The following is a 23,446-nucleotide window of genomic DNA, read 5'->3' as shown; positions in this document are numbered from 1 at the left end:
TAGTTAGTAGTTACTAAGATTTTCGCATAGAAAACATGGCAACATTTTTTTGCATTTGCATTCTATATCAAATACTTCAAATACTTTTACTTAAGTAGAATTCTGAGTACAAGAGTATTACGACTGTGTACTTCTCCCATCACGGCCTGGTCACCCGTTACAGCGGAGATCGAGCTAAATCTGTCCAGCTGACATGTTCACGTACCACTAACAACACATACACACACACTTGTACTTGCCTCGGTTTTCAACCAACATGGGTAAATAAATAATAATAATAATAATAATAATAATAATAATAATAATAATAATAATAATAATAATAATAATAATAATAATAATAATAATAATAATAATAATAATAATAATAATAATAATAATAATAATAATAATAAACTTTATTATTTTGTTTATCTGTATGAAACTGCAATTTCATACAGAAGTTGCAGTTCAAAGTGCTTCACAGCAGTAAAAAATACAGGCATAAGCGAGCATAAAAAAGATAGGTTAGCAAGGTAAAGTAAAAAAGAAATTAGGATCTAGCATCCCAATAGGCCTCTCTGTTTACGGTTTCATTCAGTAATACAAATAATAAAATAGAATTGACAGTAAAAAAAGTGCGGTTTGATTCAGTTTAAAAATAGGCAATACTAAAAATAATAAAATAGAATAAATGCTCCTGTATTTATTACTGTACCGTGGAGCTTTGAACTGGAACAAACTTCCCTTGGAGCATCAGCAGTCGCTATCTTTTTAAGAAAAGGGTACAAATCTGGCTTTTAGAAAATGTTGCAGTATAGCATATTGTATTTAATCTTGGGTAGCTATATTTATTAAATTTTTGCAATGCAAATTGTTTTGTTCTTAAGATGATTTCCACGTTGTACCCATGTCTGTTCTTTGTGAAACTGTATGTCATGTTTGTACCAGACCAAGGACCACAATGGAAACAATTCTCTGACTTTATTTTGTTTTATCCTTGACGTGTATTGTTACAATCGTCTAATTCTAATAAATCAAATCAGTAATTAACAGTAATTCACAACTGCACTATTGCACTATTTTGCTCTGTCTACTCTATTTTGCTCTTTTATTACTGTCTATTTTTAAATTGATCAAACCGTAAACAAAGAGGCCTATTGGGATGTTAGATCCTAATGTGAAGAACTATGTGATTTAATGTTCTATTTTGATGCTCGTTTTATACATTAACAGTTACATTTAGCTGAATGCTTTTTATCCAAAGCGACTTACAAGTTCTGTACGACAAGTCAGCAGGAAGGGTACAACTCTTTCAGCTGAGTAGGCGGCCGGGTAGCCTGTATATTTTCCCCAATGGAGTTTCACTTCCGCGTTCGGTTTGCGCGATCTGATTGGCCACTGACGTTGCTCTCAGTGCCAATCGCGTTACTCCTAACAAACTGGTTAAGCTTGGCGACTCTTTCGAAGTTGGTTAAGGTTAGGGTTAAGGTTAGGGTTAGGGTTAGTTGGTTAAGGTTAGGGTTAAGGTTAGGGTTAGGGTTAGTTGGTTAAGGTTAGGGTTAAGGTTAGGGTTAGGGTTAGTTGGTTAAGGTTAGGGTTAAGGTTAGGGTTAGGGTTAGGGTTAGTTGGTTAAGGTTAGGGTTAGGGTTAGGGTAACAGCCTGCTGGCGCGATTGTTAGGAGTAACGCGATTGGCGCTGAAAGAAACGTCAGTGGCCAATCAGATCGTGCAAACCGAACGCAGAAGTGAAACTCCGTTGGGGAAAATATACACACGGCCGGGTAGCGCAGCGGACTAAGCGTCTGTCTACCACCGCAGAGACACTGGTATCGAATCCAGCTGTCCCTCCGGCTTGGGTGGTCGTCATACTGACACAATTGTCAGTGTCAGCGGGTGGGAAGCCGGTGGGTGGTATTCTGGTCGTTGTAAACAGCGACTCCTACAGGTCGGTCAGGGCGCCTGCACAGCGAGGGAAGGAACTGGGTAAGGTAGTGTGATCCTCCCACGCGTTACACTTCCCCAGTGAGAGTCCTCGCTGTCAGGTGAAAAGAGGCTGCTGGCTGTCTCCTATGTATCGGAGGAAGCATCTGATAGACTTCAGGGCTCCCTAGACCGACCAGTGGGGGGCACATGCGTGCAACGATCAGGAAGGGGAGGGGGGGATTGGCATAACGACTAAATTGGGATGGGAGAAAAATACAGAAAAATAGGAGGAGAAAAGGTGGATAAAAAAAAACTCTTTCAGCTGAGTAACAAGGATCAAACAGTGCTGAAACTTGGGTGCTGCAGTATTGAGTGCATAGACATAAGACATTAGTATAGTAGGAGGAGTGCATGGTAGTATAGGTCAGGACAGTAAGAAGGTTAGTGGTGTTTCTTTTGTTGTTTTTATCATAAATTTCATTTATACTGCACTTTATGCATTGCTCTTGACCTGCCAAAGGTGCTATACAAATAAATAAAGTTATTATTATATTAGTATTATTAATTATTATAAATCAAATCACACACACACTCGGTAACATGTAGCTCCCCCCCCCTCTTCCCTCCCGTGGCAGCACTCCCTGGCGGGCTGGAGGATGGTCTTCTGTATCTCAGCAGGGATCAGCGCCGGCGGGGCCCTCGTCTTCATGCTCTTGGGCAGCGGGAAGCTTCAGCCGTGGGCCATGACCGAGGAGGAGAGGGCCGAGGCGGACAGGCAGGGGGAGAGGGCCGAGGCGGACAGGCAGGGGGAGAGGGCTGTCATCTCGTGAGAGGCTATTTCTGACACGCAGCCCGGGACGTAATATTTCACAACAGCAATCGAAGACGAGAAGGAGATCGGCGCCGGGTCTTACATATTACATATACATTCTTTCTTTTGGTCTTCTTTTCCAACGTGAAAGACTGATGGGCGGATAAACTTTTGATCACAAAAAGAGAGGGAAAAAAGGAATGGATTTGTTTCCGTATACAAGACAGACGGACAGATTTAGACTGCTGGTGGTTATTGGACAAGAATCAGCAATAGCTGTTTTCAGTCACTCACTGCCTCGCTGGACACCTCCACCTTTTCCGAAACAAGACATTGTGACTGCGTCCACATTTCTATAGGATTTCACGAAGACATTGTTTATTGTAACCTTTTTCTCTCTCTCTCTCTCTCTCTCTCTCTCTCTCTCTCTCTCTCTCTCTCTCTCTCTCTCTCTCTCTCTCTCTCTCTCTCTCTCTCTCTCTCTCTCTCTGTCTGTCCGTCTCTCTTTCTCTCTCTGAGTTATACCACAGCTAGCCTAGAGTCAATGGCACCTGTGAGATGTATTGTATAACCTGTGAGATATCCTGCAACTCTGGTTAGAATCACCATTAGGTGCTTTTTTTTTTTAAGTACTTTTTTAATATCTCTTATTGGCTATGAAATGGATGGGACCTGTGTTTTATTAACAGACAATACTCAAAGCACCAGGGATTTTACAAAGATGTGGTTTGTGATGTACTTTAGCCACGTGGTATTAATTGTATTGTGTGTTTGTTCTCTACTACTTTTTCAATGTCGACCTGGACCAATGGTAATTAGTTAAAGGGGAACTTCACTGGAAAATAACGTTGATTTCTTGTGCACATAATTTCACACATATCCCAAAACTCTAAACAGTTCATTTGCACACATTAATTTAGTTGATCAGCTATTAGAGAGTTATCCAGTGATGTCATTGAAGGACACTAAATCACTGTGCTGTGTTATTACAGCTCAATGAAATTATGTAGATAAAGAAATAGCACACATATCCCAAAACTCTAAACAGTTCATTTGCACACATTAATTTAGTTGATCAGCTATTAGAGAGTTATCCAGTGATGTCATTGAAGGACACTAAATCATTGTGCTGTGTTATTACAGCTCAATGAAATTATGTAGATAAAGAAATAGCAAGAGAGGGGAGAATGGAAGGATTGCAATTTTTTTCTATAATTTCATTGAGCTGTAATCAACTGCTCAATAAATGTCTTACAATGACATCACTGGAAGACATTCAAAGTTATTAAATCTCAATAAAACTGTCAAAACAAATTAACATGTGCAAACCTGTTTAGAGGTGTTGGGATATGTGTGAGATTATGTGCATTAATAATAAATCAGCATTGTTTTTTTGTGTGAAATGTTCCTTTAAAAGGTGCTATAGATAACATTCATCCATTAGATGTCGCACTAGACTAGAGCATCAGCATGTCATTTATCCAATCAAGTACATTCCACATGGAGAAATAGGAAGTAGGGTAAATGTAAATAATGTTCATTTTTTACCCAAATTGTTTTAACCCTTTCACTACCACACTGTGACAATACAGAAGGTTAACCCTTTCACTGCCACGGTTAACCGTCTGTAGTGTGGTAGTGAAAGGGTTAACCTTCTGTAGTGTGGTAGTGAAAGGGTTAATGATACATAAATTTTTTGGGGGGGAAGCAATACTTTTATTCTGCACCTTTCTAAAAGCTCTGTGGATGTTTTAATTTCTTTTTTATGATTACTCTATGTACATAAGTATCTATAGCACATTTAAGTATTGAAGTTTACCAAAAGCCTTATATCTGAAAACGGTGCAGATACTTAAGTAAGGAATGACCAACACTTTATATACATTAATCTATTTGTCTATTTGTCATATATTTGTGTTCCCATCAAGATGCAGCACAGATTTTAAAATGTTATATATTTTATACCTTGACATTTGAAGTTTTAATCTGTAGTAATTTGTCCTTGCTACTTGACACATGGTGGGAAATAGGTCCTTCAACTAACCATGAAGTACTTTTTGTCTATGTTAGTATTCCTCAACGGGATGTTGTGAATAGGCTACAGAAATGTCCCCCACAGTGTGATATGTACTTGGCGAATTAAAATAAGAAAATTCTAAATGTCGGGGCATGATCTCACGAAGTGTGTTTTTACCGTCTTAACTATTTGGAATTCCCTATGCAGGGCATACATTATTGTCTTCATGGCATATAGGATGTTTTAAAATTCCACTAAAGTGATTTAGACGTTTTTTTTTATGTATTTTATATATAGATAATATATAAATAAAATTAATAAATATATATATATATTTATTTTCTGGTCAGTCTGGCTGGCCTAAACACTAAATACAGCCTTTTTTTTACTTGACCATTTTTGATCACTTGAAATTTGTCAAAATACCATCCAAAAGACCACATAAAGACCCCAAGACCTTGAGTAACATTTGTGAAATGTTCAAACTGTGAGCTCCTTCCCTGACCTGCAAGAGCATCTCCACATCAAGCTCTTACAAGCAGTGGATACGATACCGTCTTGGCAAAACTCAGTGAGAAAATGTAAGTGTAAGGCTTTTGACACTGTCAATCACTCCATTCTGATTGATGAGCTAAAAGCAATTGGTTTAGTCAATGAGCTGGATGCAATCCTAGGGGAGAGAACAGATGGTGGAGGTGAACGGTACACTGCCCCCCCCCTGTGAGCTGTGGTGTTCCACAAGGAAGCATATTAGGACCTTTACTCTTCCTAATTTATGCAAATGACATGTCATCAGTTTGTGACTGCAACTTGTTCCTGTTCGCGGACGACTGCCCTGCTGGTCTCTGACGGACAAGTTGCAGGTTGAAAAAACCCTCAGCTCTGAACTCGGTAGAATCTGCACCTGGCTCGCTGATAACAAACTACCATTACACCTGGGTAAAACAGAGTCCATTATCTTTGGATCAAATAACAAACTCAGCAAGGCCAACGCCTTCTCTGTTACAGTGGGTGACAATATTGTCACAAGGAAAGATGAAATTACCTACCTGGGTTCCATCCTTCTTACTTACTTACTTAGGCCCATCGCTCCCAATGTAGCATAGGCCATCTACGACTTTTCTCCATCCAACACGGCTTTGGGCTGTCCTTTCTGCCTCCCCCAGGTAGTTCCTCGTCTCTTGAGCTCCGCCTCAGTGTCCCGCCTCCAGGTGTTCTTAGGCCGCCCTCTCTTCCGCTTCCCCTGGGTGAAGTGTAGTACTGGTAGCCGGTTTCCTCAAAGTGTGGCCTATCCATCCCCACTTTCGTCTCAGGATCTGCTTCTCCACTGGTTCCTGTCTTCCTTTCAGCCATATATTTCCTCATTCTTGATTTTGTTTGGCCACCGGATTCCAAAGATGCGTTTCAGACAGCTGTTTATAAAGGTCTGTATCTTCTGCAATGTTCTTTTCGTCATTCTCCAAGTCTTTGAACCGTAGAGAAGGACGGATTTTACATTTGAATTGAAGAGCCGCACTTTGGTTGTCATGGCGATGTCCTTGGAGGACCAGATGTTCTTCAGAATGATGAAGGCTGCTCTGGCTTTGCCTACTCTGGCTGTGACGTCACCATCTGTGTCGCCCTTCTTATCCAAGATGCTGCCTAGGTAAGTGAAGGAGTTGACTTCCTGTATGGATTCATCACCTACTGTGACTGTGTTGTTGGTAGAGGTGTTGATCATCATTAGGTTGGTTTTCTTCCTGTTTATCCTAGAGGCAAATATTTCCTGTGACAAAATGGCAACCAATGTAATAAAAAAAGTCAACCAATGAACAACATTTTGTACAGGATCTCCTCTCTGGTAAATAAGAAGGTTCCGCAAGGTACTTTTCGACCTGTTCGTAGACTATGTTGTCCATCTCTTTCGAGATGGAGGTAAGAATAGAAACAGGGCGGTAGTTGCCTGGGTCTAATTTGCTGCCTTTTTTGTGCAGGGGGGTCACTCTCGCAATACATTGATTGATTGATTGATTGGTTGAAAATTGTATTAACAAATTGCAGAATGGGTACAATACCAGAGAAAAGACCAGAGAAAGACTTTCGTCTTATTTACATCAGGGTCCCCCATATTCAATTCATAATGACATTTATGACATACACAACATACAGATATACAGTACTGTAACGACCCTGGGATTTGGGGTGACTGGTCAGCCGAGCTGTCACTCTGCCAACCTGGGGCTGGCGGCGACGCTATTGGTTGCGCGAGCCCGGGGTTGGTAGAGGGGAGGGGGCAGGGGCTGACCTGGGGGAAAGGTATAAGAGGGTGTGGCACCTAGGGTGCCCTCTCTTGGTAGTATGACAGTAGCAGGTGCAGATAGTTCGGACAACGAGAGGTGATGCACCCAGTTTGTGACTGTAACCCAAGAACTGGGAATAAACCATAACGCGAACTAACCCCCTGAGTCGGTGAGTCGTCAATAACGTGAAACGTTACAGTACTGTTACATTTATGACATACAAGATATACAAATATACAGTACTGTTTAACAGAGATCCTAACAGAAACTATATACATAATAGAGGGGAGGAAACTGTACATTAGGAGGGGGTTGGGTGGGGGGCGGGGGTTACATTGTTTTGAGCTGTGCTGTATTCAGGGCTTGACGTTGACACCTGCCCACCTGCCCAGGGCTAGTGAAAATGCTGAGTGGCTATAGTGACTTTGGAAAACCACTAGCCACAGTGGCTAGTGAGCCAAAAAGTTAACGTCAAGCCCTGCATAGGTGTGTCAATGATAATGTTCACGGCGTTTGGAGCAATAATATAATTGCTAGGTTCAACACAGCCAAGGCATAGGTGTGTCAATGATAATGTTCACAGCGTTTGGAGCAACAATGTAATTGCTAGGTTCAACACAACTCTTCCACATCTACACCCTCCATCTTGTCCCAGTCAGCCGTTGCCCCAACTGGAGCTCCTTTTGCGGCTGAGTCACTGGTCGCAGGCAGTAGTAAACAATGGAGTCAACAGTCAGAAGCACAGTTGTACAGTTGGCGTGTTTTGATTGATTGATTGAAAAGTTTATTAACAGATTGCAGAATGGGTACAGTGTACAGCTCAATACATACAATTGTTAAGAGGATGCAGACCTGAGAAATACTTTCGTCTTGTTTCCATCAGGGTCCCCCATTTTCAATTCATCATAAAGCAGCAGTAGCAGCATTCATCATGTAGCAGTATGATTACAATGATACTGTCCCCAGCAGGGGTTAGTGAAGAAGAAATTACCTATATTTATTACTTTTTGGGTGGGGGCGCGAGTGCGGGGATTTTTGGCTAGTGAAAATGCTGAGTGGTTAGTGACTTTGGAAAACCACTAGCCACAGTGGCTAGTGAGCCAAAAAGTTAACGTCAAGCCCTGACTGTATTGTACCCATTCTGCAATCTGTTAATAAAGTTATCAATCAATGCAATATATTATTTGGTCTCTCTCTCTCTCTCTCTCTCTCTCTCTCTCTCTCTCTCTCTCTCTCTCTCTCTCTCTCTCTCTCTCTCTCTCTCTCTCTCTCTCTCTCTCTCTCTCTCATGGATGTGGAACCAATATTGCTGCCGTGGTACTGTTGTTGTACTCGGAACTATTTGCTCTTGTACTCAAGTTCCGGTCTCCTGACGTAATTATGCTATATTATGGACGTCATCTTGGCTCCTCCTCCCTGCGCGAAGATTTGAAAATAATCTGCTTGCTTGTGTGGAGAGACCGAGGCGAGGGAGAGAGAACGAGAGAGAGCTAGCTAGCTGCTAAACAACACATCTAATCACCAGGTAAAAGCACACGATTAACGTTAAGTGTTGTTGTGAGACATTGGCTAGTTAACATTGTCTCCATGCATGCATCGTTGGAATGGATGGAATCGAACCGAGGACAAACGGGAAGTTAGCTAACGTTTCCGTAGCTAGGTAGCCAACAAATCGAATACATGTCAATATTATAGTCTTCTTTTTTCTAGTAATGCACGTTAGTGTTAATGTAGCTTACTGTGATGTGTCCTGTTTGTTAGTAGCCAAATAACTCAAACCGTCAACCACCCATACAGCAATAATGGCTCCCAGGAAAAAGACTACCAAACAACAACTCATAAACAAAACCAAGGCGGTCAAGCTGGAGGCTTTCCTTCAAGATTTCGACCTCGAAGGTATGTTGGTCAGATACTGTGTATATACTGAAAATGTACCGTGTAATCCTCAACCAATTACATTACTCTCTCCATATAACAAACCCCAGATAAAAGCCACCATTGCCAGTAAATGTATTGGGATATCACACGTTGGCTCAGGGTTCGGCAGTTTCCAGTCAATCACTGGCGGATTCTTTTTTTCACAGTGAAAACTGTGTGCAAGACGCTTGAGGAGAGGAAAAACCAGCTACTGAAAGATGCAGACAACGCTTACAACATGGCTCTCATCAAGCTTCCCAAGGCAGTCAGGACAATGAACTGGCTGGAGCATTACAGTAAGTGGAGGACACACGCACACAAGCCTCTAACCATCCAGACTGCATGATCATTCCAGACAGTCATCAGATTAAGGTAACATTAAATAACCCCTCTGTTTCTCTTTAGGGTCAGAGCACCCCATCATGTCACCAGAAGATAAAGTCGAGGTGAGTACTGAGTTGCCATAACATCTATGTTTTCCATAATGTCTCATACTGTGCTGCACCATAATGTCTCATACCGTGCTGTACCATAATGTCTCATACTGTACCATAATGTCTCATACTGTGCTGTACCATAATGTCTCATACCGTGCTGTACCATAATGTCTCATACTGTACCATAATGTCTCATACTGTGCTGTACCATAATGTCTCATACTGTGCTGCACAAGACATGTATCCCGATTCAGAATAACATACAAACCATGCAAGTAAATTCTGTCTTCAGAATGGTTACTATTTATTTATCCATCATCTGTTACATTTCTATATTGGGCATATAATCAGGAACTGGTATTTATAAAACTGGGTCACTCTGTGTGTCATGTCGTTCTGCCCTCCTGTTTGTCTTGTTTACAGGGGGAAGAAGATGCTGCCAAGGTGGAAAGTGCCCTGGCAGAGGTTCTCATGATGCCTCCTAAAGTCCAAAAAAGTAAGTCAACACAAACTTCTGTGCTTCCGATCACTGGTCCCTGTTAATGTACAAGTTCAGAACTTTGGATAACTACACACACACTACAAGGGGTTGAACTTGTGACTATATATCATGCCACAATATATCCCAATTAGGGGTTACAAGATTTCAATTCTAAGTCAAATCAGTCAAAATGAGATTAAATCTGTTCGATTTTGACCTTCAAAATCACTTCAAAAGAAAAATCACCGCTTACCGTCTGTAGTGTGGTAGTGAAAGGTTAACCGTCTGTAGTGTGGTAGTGAAAGGTTAACCATCTGTAGTGTGGTAGTGAAAGGGTTAAACACTGAGCTGAGGTGCAGCTTGGTGGGGCAGGTTTATCAATCTACTTTCTCAAAGGTGAGAGGGGTGTGACTATACTAATGCGCAAAGATATTCCATTCCAACACATATATATACATATATATGGGGCGACAGTGGCCCAGGAGGTAGAGCGGTTATCTGGTAGTCAGAAGGTTCCTAGTTAAATTCCTGCTCCTCCCGGGCAGTGTGTCGAAGTGTCCTTGAGCAAGACACTTAACCCCTAATTGCTCCCGATGAGCAGGTTGGCACCTTGCATGGTTGCTTGCCTCTGCCATCAGTTAGTTTTCAAATAAACGCTAGATTATCGATAGTATATGTGTACGTATGCACGCTGGGGCCGCAAGCTGAAAATCGATTACCTCATTTCCTCAACATCACACACACACACACATAGGGCGAACGCTGAGAGCTCAGCGAATACAACTCTGATTATCCCAAGACTTGTAAAATAGATTCCTTACCTCAGATCAGATGTTCGCCAAAAAGATCATTCCAATTCCTGATCGCCATTCCAAAAATCGATTGCTTTTATTGATCCAACGCTGGGTGCTCGAAACACATATTCCACGCTGTTCTGAGGGACCAGAATGACTGCAATCGGCTCGGATTACATGCCTGAGAAGTAGAATGTGGATTCCGAATTTTTCTTTTCTCATCCATTTTCATTGAGTCCATTCCAAAAGGGTGCATTACCATCTGGGAGACGATAGGGGGCGCTTTTTTCACATCTGAGCTCCTGATGGGGCTGGTTTCCCAACGAGAGACTCGGTTGATGAAATATGAATTCGGATCGCTAATAAAAAGAATAACACGCTAATTGTCGTGGTGGGCATTCAGGGGGCGGGCTGATAACACGTGTTATGTCGTGGTGGGCTCTCAAAGTGTTAATGTATTGAGTAATTTCAACGTGGAAGTAAGGAATATCAAAATAAAAGCACACGTTGTAGAATTTGATCATGCATATTTATTTCGAAAATTTTACAGCACTATTGTTATCAACACACATTTATAAAACAAGGCAGAATATCTTGCCAGAATAAAATAAAAATTTTTTTTTTTAAATTACTTGCCAATGCGTGACCCCACTGTAACCTACCCGCGACCCCAATTTGGGTCGTGACCCCTATAGATTAACTACAGTCAACAGAACTCCATATCTCCACTGTCACACATTCTAGTCCTGAGCCGATTTCAACTTGCCAAAACTCTTGAAAAACATAATAATAATAATGCAGGACCTGTTCAAACATCAAGGTGGTAGTGCGGCTGGGTAGTGCAGCGGGTCTAAGCGCTCGTCACCAACGCGAGAGACACCGGTATCGAATCCGGCTGTCGGCGTTGCCTCCGGCTTGGGCCGGCCGTCATACTGACTCAATTGGCAGAGTCAGCGGGAGGGAAGTCGATGGGTGGTAATCTGGTCGTTGTAAACAGCGACTCCTACAGGTCGGTCAGGGCGCCTGCACAGCGAGGACAGGAGAGGGCGAGGGTAGTGTGAGCCTCCCACACGTTACACCTCGCCAATGAGAGTCCGCGCTGGCAGGTGAAAAGAAGTGGCGGGCTGACACCGCAAGTATCAGAGGGGACATGCGATAGTATCTATCTACCCTCCCTACGACCGACCAGTGGGGGGCACATGTGAGCAACCATCAAGACAGGGGAGGGGGGAATTGGCATGACTAAATTGGGATGGGAGAAAAACAGAAAAAGGAGGAGAAAAAGTCCATATAAAAAAAGAAAAACATCAAGGTGGTGTGATCTTCCCTGCGCCGTCCTCGTTGTGGTTGTGGCCAACAGTGTCGCAAATTAGGTGTTTGTTCAGACTGGAGCGTGGTCTCCTTGAGTTTGATTTGAAATCTTTATTTCAAACATGTAAATACAAACAATATAAAATCAAAACAAATCATTGATCTCTATGAAATGGGAAAAAAAATAAACAAAAACAAAACATAACTCAATTTACATGTTCGAAAGTATACACTTATTTAATCCTACCCCTTTTCCACTACTCAAATGAGTGTACTAATTTAAAACATTACAAAACAAATACATATATATGCAAAAGAAATTATTATATATGTAAAACATGAAAGAAATAAAATAAAAATGTAAACACCCGTGAATGTCAAATCCCTTCCTCATCCCTGTACCTTGTGAAAATAATTTCCTTATAGTTCAGTTTGAATTGTCTCATGTTTGGACATTGCTTTAGCACCACATTCAGACTGTTCCACAGTTTGCATCTGTGTTGGGGCTCACTAGCTGGAGCTGCAGTTATCCAGTATGGCTTGACGGCAGTCTCAGGACCCTAATGAAAGAGAGACATGGCCAAAAAAGCCTCGGTTAGTTCTGGTTCAATTGATGACCGGTATAAATACTGTGCTTTACGCAATCAGGTGACAAAACTAAACGAGGTAAAAAAAAAAAGGGACTATTTTAAACAAAGGTTATATGATGCGAGAAATGATAGCAAACAAATATGGAATGTTTTTAATGAAATGATGGGTCGAAAGACAACTGTGTGCACACCCTTAGTGGAATCAAATGGATTTGTTCTCACGAAACCAGGTGAGATTGCAAATCATTTTAATGATTATTATGTGGGTAAAGTATCTAAACTAAGGCATGCTATGAATATTTCAAACAACCTTAAAACAAATGACTGTATTAAGTATATTATAATGAAAGACAAAATGTGTGAATTTGAATTTCATCAGGCTGAAGTCAGTGAGGTGGAGCGGTTACTCCGCTCTCTTCCTGATAGTAAGTTAGCAGGCCTAGATAACCTGGATAGTAAAGTGCTGAGAATGACTGCTGGTATTATAGCATCTCCTATATGCCATATTATGAATAGATGTTTGGATTTGGGTCTATTTCCAAAGATGTGGAAGGAGGCTAAGGTTTTTCCTTTACCTAAGGATACCAAAGCTGCTTTTAATGAGGGGAATTCTAGACTTATAAGTATTTTACCTGTCTTGAGCAAAATCATGGAAAAGCTGGTGCATTCACAAATTAATTTGTTTCAAACAAGCTTGCAACAGATTCTCAACATGCCTATAGAGCTGGTCACTCTACTTCTACTGCCTTGATACAGATGACTGATGACTGGCTTAAAGCTATAGATAACTCTATGTTGGTGGGAGCTGTGCTGTTAGATTTTAGTGCTGCATTTGATGTGCTGGACCATTCTCTACTGGTTGATAAACTTAAATGTTATGGTTTTAACTCTTCTGCTTTAAAGTGGATACTAAGTTATTTGTCTAGATCACAGAAGGTGTATCTAAATGGCAGCCTGTCCAGTAGCAGAGGTCTAGAGTGTGGCGTGCCGCAAGGAAGTTGCCTAGGACCTTTGCTCTTCTCTGTATTTACTAATTACTTATCTTGGGCTACCAAATGTGCTACAACAGTTCTTTATGCAGATGATTCAACATTGTATTACGCTGCACCATCATGCAATGTACTTAATGAAGTTTTGAGTAGAGAACTTAAAGTTGTGCATGACTGGGTAGTATGTAATAGACTTGTCCTTAATATCTCCAAGACTAAATGTATTGTGCTGGGAACAAGGCACAGGTTATCTACAAATCCAAAGCTTAATTTAAACTTGTGTAATTCAGCAGTTCAACAAGTTGAAAGTACTAAACTCCTTGGAGTGATGCTGGATTGCACTCTGTCTTGGTCTCAGCATATTAATTATATTGTTTTAAAAATGGGAAGAGCAATTGGTATTTCCAGGAAATGTGCTTCTTTTGTTGCCCGTCCCCTTTTATGTCTGATAGTGCAAAGTTTAGTTTTATGTCATGACTATTGCTCTGCGATGTGGTCATCTGCTGCCAGTGGTGACCTCAGGAAGCTCCAGGTGGTCCAGAACAGGGCAGCACGGTTGGTACTGGGCTGCTCACTAAGGTCTAATGTGAGCCGCCTCTCTTGGCTTAACATTGAAAATAGATTGTCTTTTAATTAGTGCTGTCAAACGATTAAAATATTTAACTCGATTAATCGCATGATTGTCCATAGTTAACTCGCGATTAATCGCAAATTAATCGCATTTTTATTTTTTTTACCAACACTTTGGCTGCCTAAGGTTAAATTCATGATATACCATAGATTGCCAGCGCTATTTGTCTATGGAGAAAGTCCCCTTCTTTGCAGGGCTATAACTTTTTTAATTCTATTGCTACATTGCCATTATTAGGGCCCATTCAAAGTCCTATATGTATTATTCATTGTGTAGCAACGTTAAACTTTTTCATTCACATATTCATAGTAAAGTATGGTCTAATGTATAAGTATGTTTTCATCTCTTTCTGCAGCTTTCTCCAGAACGTGATATATAGCCCCAAATGCATTATATTGATGATGAAATATAGTTTGATGGCAATCGGCGCGATATAAAAAATCCCAACTAGACGTACTTCTAGAAGTTACTACACGTCATCTGATGTTGACCGGATGGGCGAGGGGGCGTTTATAATTCCGTGGGCAGCGTTATACCAATCATCTAATGTGGGTCAAATGTTGATAATAGCAGTTAGTATCGAAGACGGTAACGTTACACGCTGAAACTCACCCCAGTCTCCGCGCGCCGTTGGGCGATCGTCGTAGAGTAGAAATCTTATCATTATGGGATATATTTTTACCCGGTCCATCTCCAGCTTGTATAATGGTATATACGTCCAAATCATGTTGTTTATCGAGTTATTGCCAATCGATCACCGTGTAGCGTGACGAGCCAGAGTCCCATGACCTATAGCGAGCGCCCGGAAGTACTACGGACGTCTAGGACAACCTCTATGCAACATCCTGTTTGGCGATTGCGCCGATCGGCCACCAGATGGCGCTCCTGAACCGCCAGAGACCTCAGTGGGTCCTGCTGGTGGATCTCAGGCCAGCGGAGGGGACATATGAATCCGATCGCAGATTTTTGAAATATTGATATAAGGACGACGTAACGCGTCCTCCGGCAACTTTAGCATGGCCAGCAAAGACGTCTAAAGACGGTTCCCGGCAGTCAAAGTGTTAAACAGATCTTTTTCAAGTTCCAAGTTTTAATACTCTTATCAACATGTGAGTCAACAAATGCTTGCTTTATGCAGCCATTTAACACAAAAGGATGACCCTCATGCATTGCAAATTTGCATCAAGTTCAAAACAGAGTGATGCACAAAATAACTTAAAAGAAAATAATAATTTAAAACAATGAATAAAGTGTGCATGAAATAATAGGGGGGAAAAAACGTTAGGAACTTGTTACATTCACACACACAAGGGCTGATTAATCACACACCCCCCTCTCTCCCTCACACACACACTCTCCCAGCTCTCTTTCTCTCTTGCCCCTTCCTCATCTCTCTCACACCCCTCTCTCTCTATATCTCACACACACACACACACACACACACACACACACTTCAGAAACAAACATAGTATCAATGAGAGCATCAATAATACACCTGAGTGAAGTCTAGTACAATTTTTTTTTTTTTTTTTTTAAGTAAATCTTGAGTTAAAAAAAATTAGTGGCATTAATAGAATCGGGAGTTAACGCGTTAATATCGCGTTAACATTGACAGCCTTACTTTTAATATACTTGTGCTGTTCAAGTTGGTCATGAGCCGTAAAACTCCTGTTTTTATACATAATCGGATTGTTTTTAGTAATACTGTGCACGAGCATTACACTAGAGGTTCCAGTAGTGGGCAGCTTGAATTGCCAGGTCCTAGAACCAGCGCTTTGGGGAGATCTTTTATTTTTAGAGCATTAACTCTTTGGAATGGCCTGCCTCGGAACCTCTGCTGCATTTACAGTAGATTCACTTTTAAAAAGAATCTTAAATTGTTTTTAACACTGTAAAGTAATTTTTTGTTTTTGTTTTACACTAATGTAATTTTAGCTATATTAATTGTTACAGTAGGTTCATTATGCATTGTGTGTACTGACTTTTAATAATTTTGTTTTTTGCAATAGTGATTGTTTTTGTATTTTTTTTTTTGTGTGTGGACCCCAGGAAGACTAGCTGGTTGCTATCGCACCAGCTAATGGGTATCCCTAATAATATAAAAAAAAAAAAAAAAAAAAAAAAATCAAATCAGTATGAGAAACGGCAACACATTGTGCTCAAAGGACTGAACGATCAGCAACATGATTAGTTAGTAGGAGACGGGGCTCAGGCTCCAAAATTCTGAACTTACCCGTTTAACCTTCAATGAAATTATCAAGTTTTGTGTCAAGAAGCACGACTGCGACTGTTAATAATAATACCACTGTTTTGGATGGGATGTTAAAAGAGGACTCCTTTGTGGTGGAAGTGGCAGACAAAACGGATTGGAGCCAGACTCGTGTGCAACTTCTCTCTGGCTCCTGTCAATGCGTTGGCCTTTGACCCTAATGCTTTCTCATACTACAACGCTCGATGAACAGTCCGTCCCCTTCCTCCTGCAGCATCAAAGAAACGGGCCACAGCCCAGGCGGGTTCCGAGGATGAGGAGAACATGGGGGACCAGAGCACAGTGAAGAAGGTAGTTGTTTTCAATAAGCACCGGCATTCTGACCCAACATTACATCACATGTGTCGGTCACAAGGAAGGAGGCCATGGAGCAGCCGGTGGTGTCTGCTGACTCACAGCATCCTTTAGCTTGAACGGAAGTGTTTCTTTCACGTCTTAACTGTCTGTGTTTCCTGTTTCAGGGCAAATCTAGGAAGCCTCCTACCACGTCGAAAAAGGCAAAGGCTGTCGGCAAGCAAAAGACCCCCGTTGCCAGGTACCAAGCTTAAGAAACTCTAATGGGATTCCATTCCATTCGTGGACTGTTCCAGCAGGGGGCCCGGACCAGCAGCCTCCGACAGTCGTCTCCCCCCCCCCCCCCCCCCCCCTGCTACGTTGCACACACTACATCCCGACTTTGATTGTTATATTGTAATTGAGTATTTTTACCGTTGTTTCTACTGCTGTTTTGCACATGGTTGTTATGTTATAGTCTAGAGATAATCTATCATTGTTCTGTTGCCACTTTGTAGTCAAGAGTATACACATACACGCGCACGTCTCTTTTAGCAGGTGCCGAGTCGAGAAGCGTGAATTCATGTAATTCAAAAAAGACTCAACACTGTATCGGCTCTTTTTGTCTTTTTAATGAAATAAAATTAGAAGAATATTGGGAGCTGATGCCGGGTTGTGAGTCATTTTGAATTACTGTTGCCACTTTGCACACATTACACCCACAATGTGATTATGTAAGGGATAATGTATAGCTACGAGGTCATTGTCGCAAAATAATTGACCGACAGAGTTTAAAATACCGAGCCGCCTCGGCGAGGTGTTTTAAACGTCAGTGAAGGTCAATTATTTTCCGACAATGATCGAGTATAGCTATACATTATCCCGCTTATTACATGGCTAACTTACTAACAATATACCTAATTAATTTTACATCGACTCGCAACACTGGTTCTGGCTGCGTTCTGGCTCCGCCCCCTGTCATCGCCAGCAGCAGAACACCGGCAGTGTCTAATTGCACTGAAACAGTGTGTGTCAGTGGGCTTGATTGCGAACAGCTGCGCACAGCTGTCATTATTGTCCCACAGCGGTCATTATTGTCTGATAATGACCGCTGTCGGGGGGGCTATTGACCAATCCCAAGCAAGCATTTCGGTGAATGTGAAAACGCCATGTAATGTAAATTAGTGTATTGCAAATTAGAGCTATTTACACCATTATTTTTAACACTATTTCTATAGCTTTCTTTTCTTCTTCTGATGTCCTATCTTATTGATGTTGCTGCTACTAGGCAGAGGAGCTGAGACAAAGGGTTTTCACTCGTTATTTTTTATGAATTTTTTTGTTTATTTAAATGGGGACAGTGCACATTATTCAACAGTAATGAGACAAAGTACCACCACTGTAAATATGCCAGTGTTGGCTGTGTAGCTAGTTTTCAACTGCAGTCCCAAGCAAGATGATAAATGCCAGGTAAAAACTGAATAGAGCATTTTAAGAGCATAATTGGAACCGTATTTTAATATAACGGCATAGTTAAAAGTGGTTACGGCTATTAAATACACAATTTGCTATTGTCAAAGTGGGGAAAATACAGAATACGATGGGAGAATACAATACAGGAAAAAATGCTGGGACAACAAGGCAAGACGGGGACAATGTAACATCAGCAACATGTAGGCATGCAGACAGACGTACATTAAGTAACACACACTACTAATGAACTAGTAACACAGACTAACGGGCACTTAGAGATCGAGGCTGGAAGTGGCGGGCCTAGTTGTTGTGGTCACATGCCTGGTTGTTTCCATATTGCGGATGTGTGGTGGTATGGAGTTTACAAGATTCCGCAGCTCTGGTAGAAAAGGCTGACTCACTGCTCTGAGCTTATGCTCTGTATGAAAGCTGTGACTAATAAACACATGTGAATGTGTTCAGATCCAGCAGGGCCCCTCTGACTCCTGCTGGGAATAATACGCTCGACTCCTCTCGCTTGATGGGAACCACTCCTCTCATCACCCCTCGCTTTGACCCCAGGTAAGGAGTATTTACAGCAGCCCCACTGTTGGGCAGTTTGTTGAAATGGAACCACAGGGGTGGTTGAAGGATGAATCCGTTTTCCTTCACAGTTCGTCTTAAATTAACAGACTTTGTGCCTTTATAACTGGGATCCTCTTTATTCACTCTGAATATGATATTAACAGAATGACAAAAGGGAAAACGTCCACATCTCAGATTTTGCTTTTTAAAGCACAACCATTTAAAGTTGCATTTGTGTGCTGAATTGATTCGACTGGCCCAGTTCACTTAAAGCTGCATTAGGCAACTTCTGGGACAGCCGTGTGGCACTAGCCACGCTGCACAATTATGCCCCAAGTTTTCGGGCATGTTGTTGGAGTCTGGGGACGGCGTGGTTCCACAGCCGTCGGTGACCCTGTTGCACTGAACCACTCGAGTTAGCAGACCATTCACAATTAAACGTTTTGTCTACAATGGGTACATTTTGTCTGGCAAGAGCTAAAGACGGCCAAAATTGCACTGGTCCAAATCGCTGAGGTGTGGTTTTTGGACTATTCTTTTGTAATAAGCCACATTACCTGTTGGGGACACGATGCTCACAGTTCTCTGCTTCTCTCAGGCTTCCCAGGACCCCTGCAGTGAGGAGCGTGAAGCATAAAGAGAGGGTCTACAGCATGTCAGTCAACGGCTCTCCCATTGCAGCCAGCAGTGACGACATTGTGATCAACGTGCCGGTCGGCAATGGAGAGGTGAGCGTTTACTAGGTTAGGCTTGGGGATCCCAGTGGAGAGGTGAGCGTTTACTAGGTTAGGCTTGGAGATCCCAGTGGAGAGGTGAGCGTTTACTAGGTTAGGCTTGGAGATCCCAGTGGAGAGGTGAGCGTTTACTAGGTTAGGCTTGGGGATCCCAGTGGAGAGGTGAGCGTTTACTAGGTTAGGCTTGGGGATCCCAGTGGAGAGGTGAGCGTTTACTAGGTTAGGCTTGGAGATCCCAGTGGAGAGGTGAGCGTTTACTAGGTTAGGCTTGGGGATCCCAGTGGAGAGGTGAGCGTTTACTAGGTTAGGCTTGGGGATCCCAGTGGAGAGGTGAGCGTTTACTAGGTTAGGCTTGGGGATCCCAATGGAGAGGTGAGCGTTTACTAGGTTAGGCTTGGGGATCCCAATGGAGAGGTGAGCGTTTACTAGGTTAGGCTTGGGGATCCCAGTGGAGAGGTGAGCGTTTACTAGGTTAGGCTTGGGGATCCCAGTGGAGAGGTGAGCGTTTACTAGGTTAGGCTTGGGGATCCCAGTGGAGAGGTGAGCGTTTACTAGGTTAGGCTTGGGGATCCCAATGGAGAGGACGATCTACTGGATCCAAACATTTATCTTATCAATATGATGAATTCAATTCTATTCAATGAAAACGGTGTGCGCGACCTTTTCCTCTCTCTCAAGTGACTTCTCTTTGACACACCACCTGTGTGTCCCCCCCCATGTCTTTTGTTCAAGTGTGCAGAATTATTTTTCTCATTGTACTTTTGGTAATGTCCAAAAAAGGGGTTTCCTAATAAGAGTGGAAAGTGAATGATGGGTAGAATGATTAGCTGTAAACCTGATTTAGCTTAGAAAGAAGTTTTCCTGTGTTTATTATTCAGGGGAAATAAGAACACATGCCTGGGAATGCTGATCTACTAATCTGTGTGTATATTTGGGAGTGTACTGTATGTGTTTGAGTGTCTTAACAGCCCGACTAAAAGCCTCTCCACTGTGTTGTTGTTTTGCAGTGTGTCCAGCTGTTGGCCAGTCAGATGGACTCAGTTGACCTGTCGTTGCTGGATGAGAACGCCCTGAAGAGCATCCGGCTGCTCCAGGTACAGTTATTAATATTCCTTCCAACTTGACTTGTATTGAGTCATTAGCCAAAAAGATCCTCCTTTGCTGTTTGTCATCTATTTATGACCAAGTCTACCAAGCTACACAATCATATCACCAGAGCTAGAATTATGTCTTGCAGTGTTCCTAAAGTTAAGAGTAAGATGGCAAGAAGCTCCTTTTTTTTTTACACAGGTGTAGTACTCTGGAATGAACTACCTCTGCCTGCCAAGCAAAGTCAAACCAAAAGCATTTTTTTAAAACAAAGGTAAAGGCTAAATTATGGGAAGAGCACATGGCTCCGCAGCCATAGGGCAGAAAATCAGATTCCAGGGCTAGACACGGGGCACTGAAACTCTAGTTCTTCCTAGGTTCTGTGTTTTTACATTTTTTTCCCCCATCGAGGACCACCTTGGAAATAAGTGTTTTAATTCATGCTTTTATAGGTGATATCCTCCGGAATACAAATTGGTCGTGATCATGTTTTTTATGATGCGTTTGTAATTTCGAAATAAAAATCAATCAATCAAGTCATATTTGAAAATGCTTTCAAATATGAATGACTTTTACACCCCAATTAGATCTGCATTAGTCCATGAAGCCCCATATAATAACATTTAATCCAAGAGGCATCCGCTTTTTTAGAAGATTATTAATGCCAGTCAGGATCTAGTTCAGAATAGAGGCCTTGCACAGAATGTTTATGTATTGTATTGAATTGAAAACCTTTATTTATCCCCGAGGGGAGATTCAGATGTCCATCACAGCATAACAGCAATTTAAAAACAGTTAATGGAAACAGTTAATACATAACATACACTTATTTAGTATGTGTTAAAAACAAGATGGACAAATACATAGGGCTAAAATAGAGCTAAAAAGTGGTGAATGTAAGAAAAGAAAAAGAAACGAGTCCAATCGTGATGTTAAATAATTCAATTAATTGGTTACAGTCCACAACCCAGCTCCCAGAGAGGTAGTTATCTTTCCTCCAGTATGTCATGGCTGTCTATACTGTAGGTGGAGAAAAGGGTTTCATTTTGATCTCACACCAGTAACGATACTAACCAGAGTTAGTGTGTGGGGTGTTCCCTCAGTCTGTGGTTAAGTGTCTCCTACATCCTGGGAAACTTGGTCCTTTAAAATGATGTCACGGTGTGTGTCTTACCTGTTGTCTCATTGTGTTTATCTCGACAGAACCGCCTCACGGCACTGTGTGGACCAGCACACCAGCCGTAACCCTTTCACTACCAAAGGGTTAACCCTCTCACTGGGACAATACAGAGGGTTAACCCTTTCACTGCCACATGACAAAGGGTTAACCCTTTAACTACCACACTACGGAAGGTTAACCCTTTCACTACCACACTACAGACGGTTAACCGTCTGTAGTGTGGTAGTGAAAGGGTTAACCTTCCGTAGTGTGGTAGTGAAAGGGTTAACAACATTCTGTCCTCCACCCTTTTGTATTATACTTTTTTTATAAAGATTTTTATCTTGTTTTGTATCTTGATTTAATTTTGTATAATACTTTTTATAATCTTAATATTTTTTCTTTCTATTTTATCTGACTTGACCTTTTAAAGTCCCACCAGGTTACAACACTGTTATGTTGGCTTGCGTTGTGACGTTTGCATTGAGTTATTTTTGGTGCCAATGTTGTTGAGTTGTTCAGTGCCTGCTTAGATTTGAAACATGTGAAAAAATAAAAGGACGTTTCTAAAAAGTATTTAAATTATATGTTGTTGTTTTTTCCAGGTGTGTCCCAGATTTAATTTCTTTTTTCCACAACTACACTATTATGTATGAGTAATTTCTTATTTATTTTTTTATCAAATGTTTTATTTTCTTTCTTTTTTTTTTTACATGAAACAAGACAAACAATACAGTAACAGTAATAATCAACAATAACTCACAGGACAACAGAAATAATAATAACAATAATGACAGTCCGGTAATTAAATCAGAATTAAAATAGACTAAAAGACATAAAAAGAATAAATACAATACATGGACACTCGCTCGCTCGCCCCCCCCCCCCCCCCCCCCCTCAGGACCCCAACGTGGGCTATACCATAGATATATATAGAACACTAGATGGCTTACCCGTGCTGCCGGCCAATGGAGAGCAATGTCGTCGTAGGGCGGCCATCTTGCCCCAGGCAGCTCAGCTACTGATAACATTAATGTCTATGGTGCATGTACTATTTAACCATATATTGCGCAATTCTTTACCGATTTTCAAACGGGTTGGTTTGCTATAAACATCAAAGATGTAGTTATGATACTGCATACTTATAATTATGGACTTTCATATGAAAATAACTTTAAACAGATAAGTAAAGCAATGGCTTTACACACACAGATAAGGTAGCCTATTTATATTACTTACACACACATCTATATATATATATATGTGTATATATATATATATACATATATCCATCCCACTTATTTTATTACATTGTCAATAGTTAAAGAAAAAGGATAAGGACATCACTCCAAGTTAAAATAATTGTATTGCCACACAGCATCATCATCAATCATCAAACCTTTATTGTCAGACACTTGGTCCATAGATGTCACATACACATAGATGTCACATACACAAAAAACACGTTTATAAAAGAGTCATACCAGAATTTCCACATTTGTGACTGGTATCTCACAGTGCTTAGCCCAGGATCAGTGAGCAGCGTGATAATGGCATTCTGAGACACATTTATTCTACAGATGAACCTGTACCTCAGTTTTCTCAGGAGTGCCTGGAAAGTGGCCACCCCCGCCTTACAGAACAGTTCACTTGCACTTGTCCATCTGGGCTTTTTCAGCAAGATGCGCATGCAGTCATTATAAGCAACCTGAATTTTATGCAT

The 23,446-nt window shown here is 41.4% G+C and overlaps 2 protein-coding genes across 3 annotated transcripts in view; both read left to right on the top strand.

Annotated features, from left to right (window-relative positions):
- Positions 1–4,345, top strand: part of LOC311227099 (sialin) — a 33,141-nt gene extending 28,796 nt beyond the window's left edge. For both annotated transcript variants that reach the window (XM_084312637.1, XM_084312636.1), the window contains exon 12: positions 2,541–4,345. In XM_084312637.1, the coding sequence (XP_084168763.1) occupies positions 2,541–2,735 (195 nt within the window). In that variant the 3' untranslated portion in view covers positions 2,736–4,345. The remainder of the gene's footprint in view (positions 1–2,540) is intronic.
- Positions 4,346–8,442: 4,097 nt separating this feature from the next.
- Positions 8,443–22,271, top strand: LOC311226303 (borealin-like). The gene is made up of 11 exons (XM_084311719.1): positions 8,443–8,537; positions 8,810–8,908; positions 9,097–9,225; positions 9,335–9,375; positions 9,790–9,862; positions 16,646–16,722; positions 16,893–16,966; positions 18,640–18,738; positions 19,340–19,469; positions 20,483–20,569; positions 21,768–22,271. The coding sequence occupies exons 2-11, from the start codon at positions 8,815–8,817 to the stop codon at positions 21,807–21,809; spliced, it is 846 nt and encodes a 281-aa protein (XP_084167845.1). The 5' UTR covers positions 8,443–8,537; positions 8,810–8,814; the 3' UTR covers positions 21,810–22,271.
- Positions 22,272–23,446: the final 1,175 nt, after the last annotated feature.

This window comes from Notolepis coatsorum (assembly GCF_963971535.1).
Source record: "Notolepis coatsorum genome assembly, chromosome: 4".
NCBI lineage: Eukaryota > Metazoa > Chordata > Actinopteri > Aulopiformes > Paralepididae > Notolepis > Notolepis coatsorum.
The sequence above is the reverse complement of the archived record's forward strand: the minus strand, read 5'-3'. Positions and strand labels throughout refer to the sequence as shown.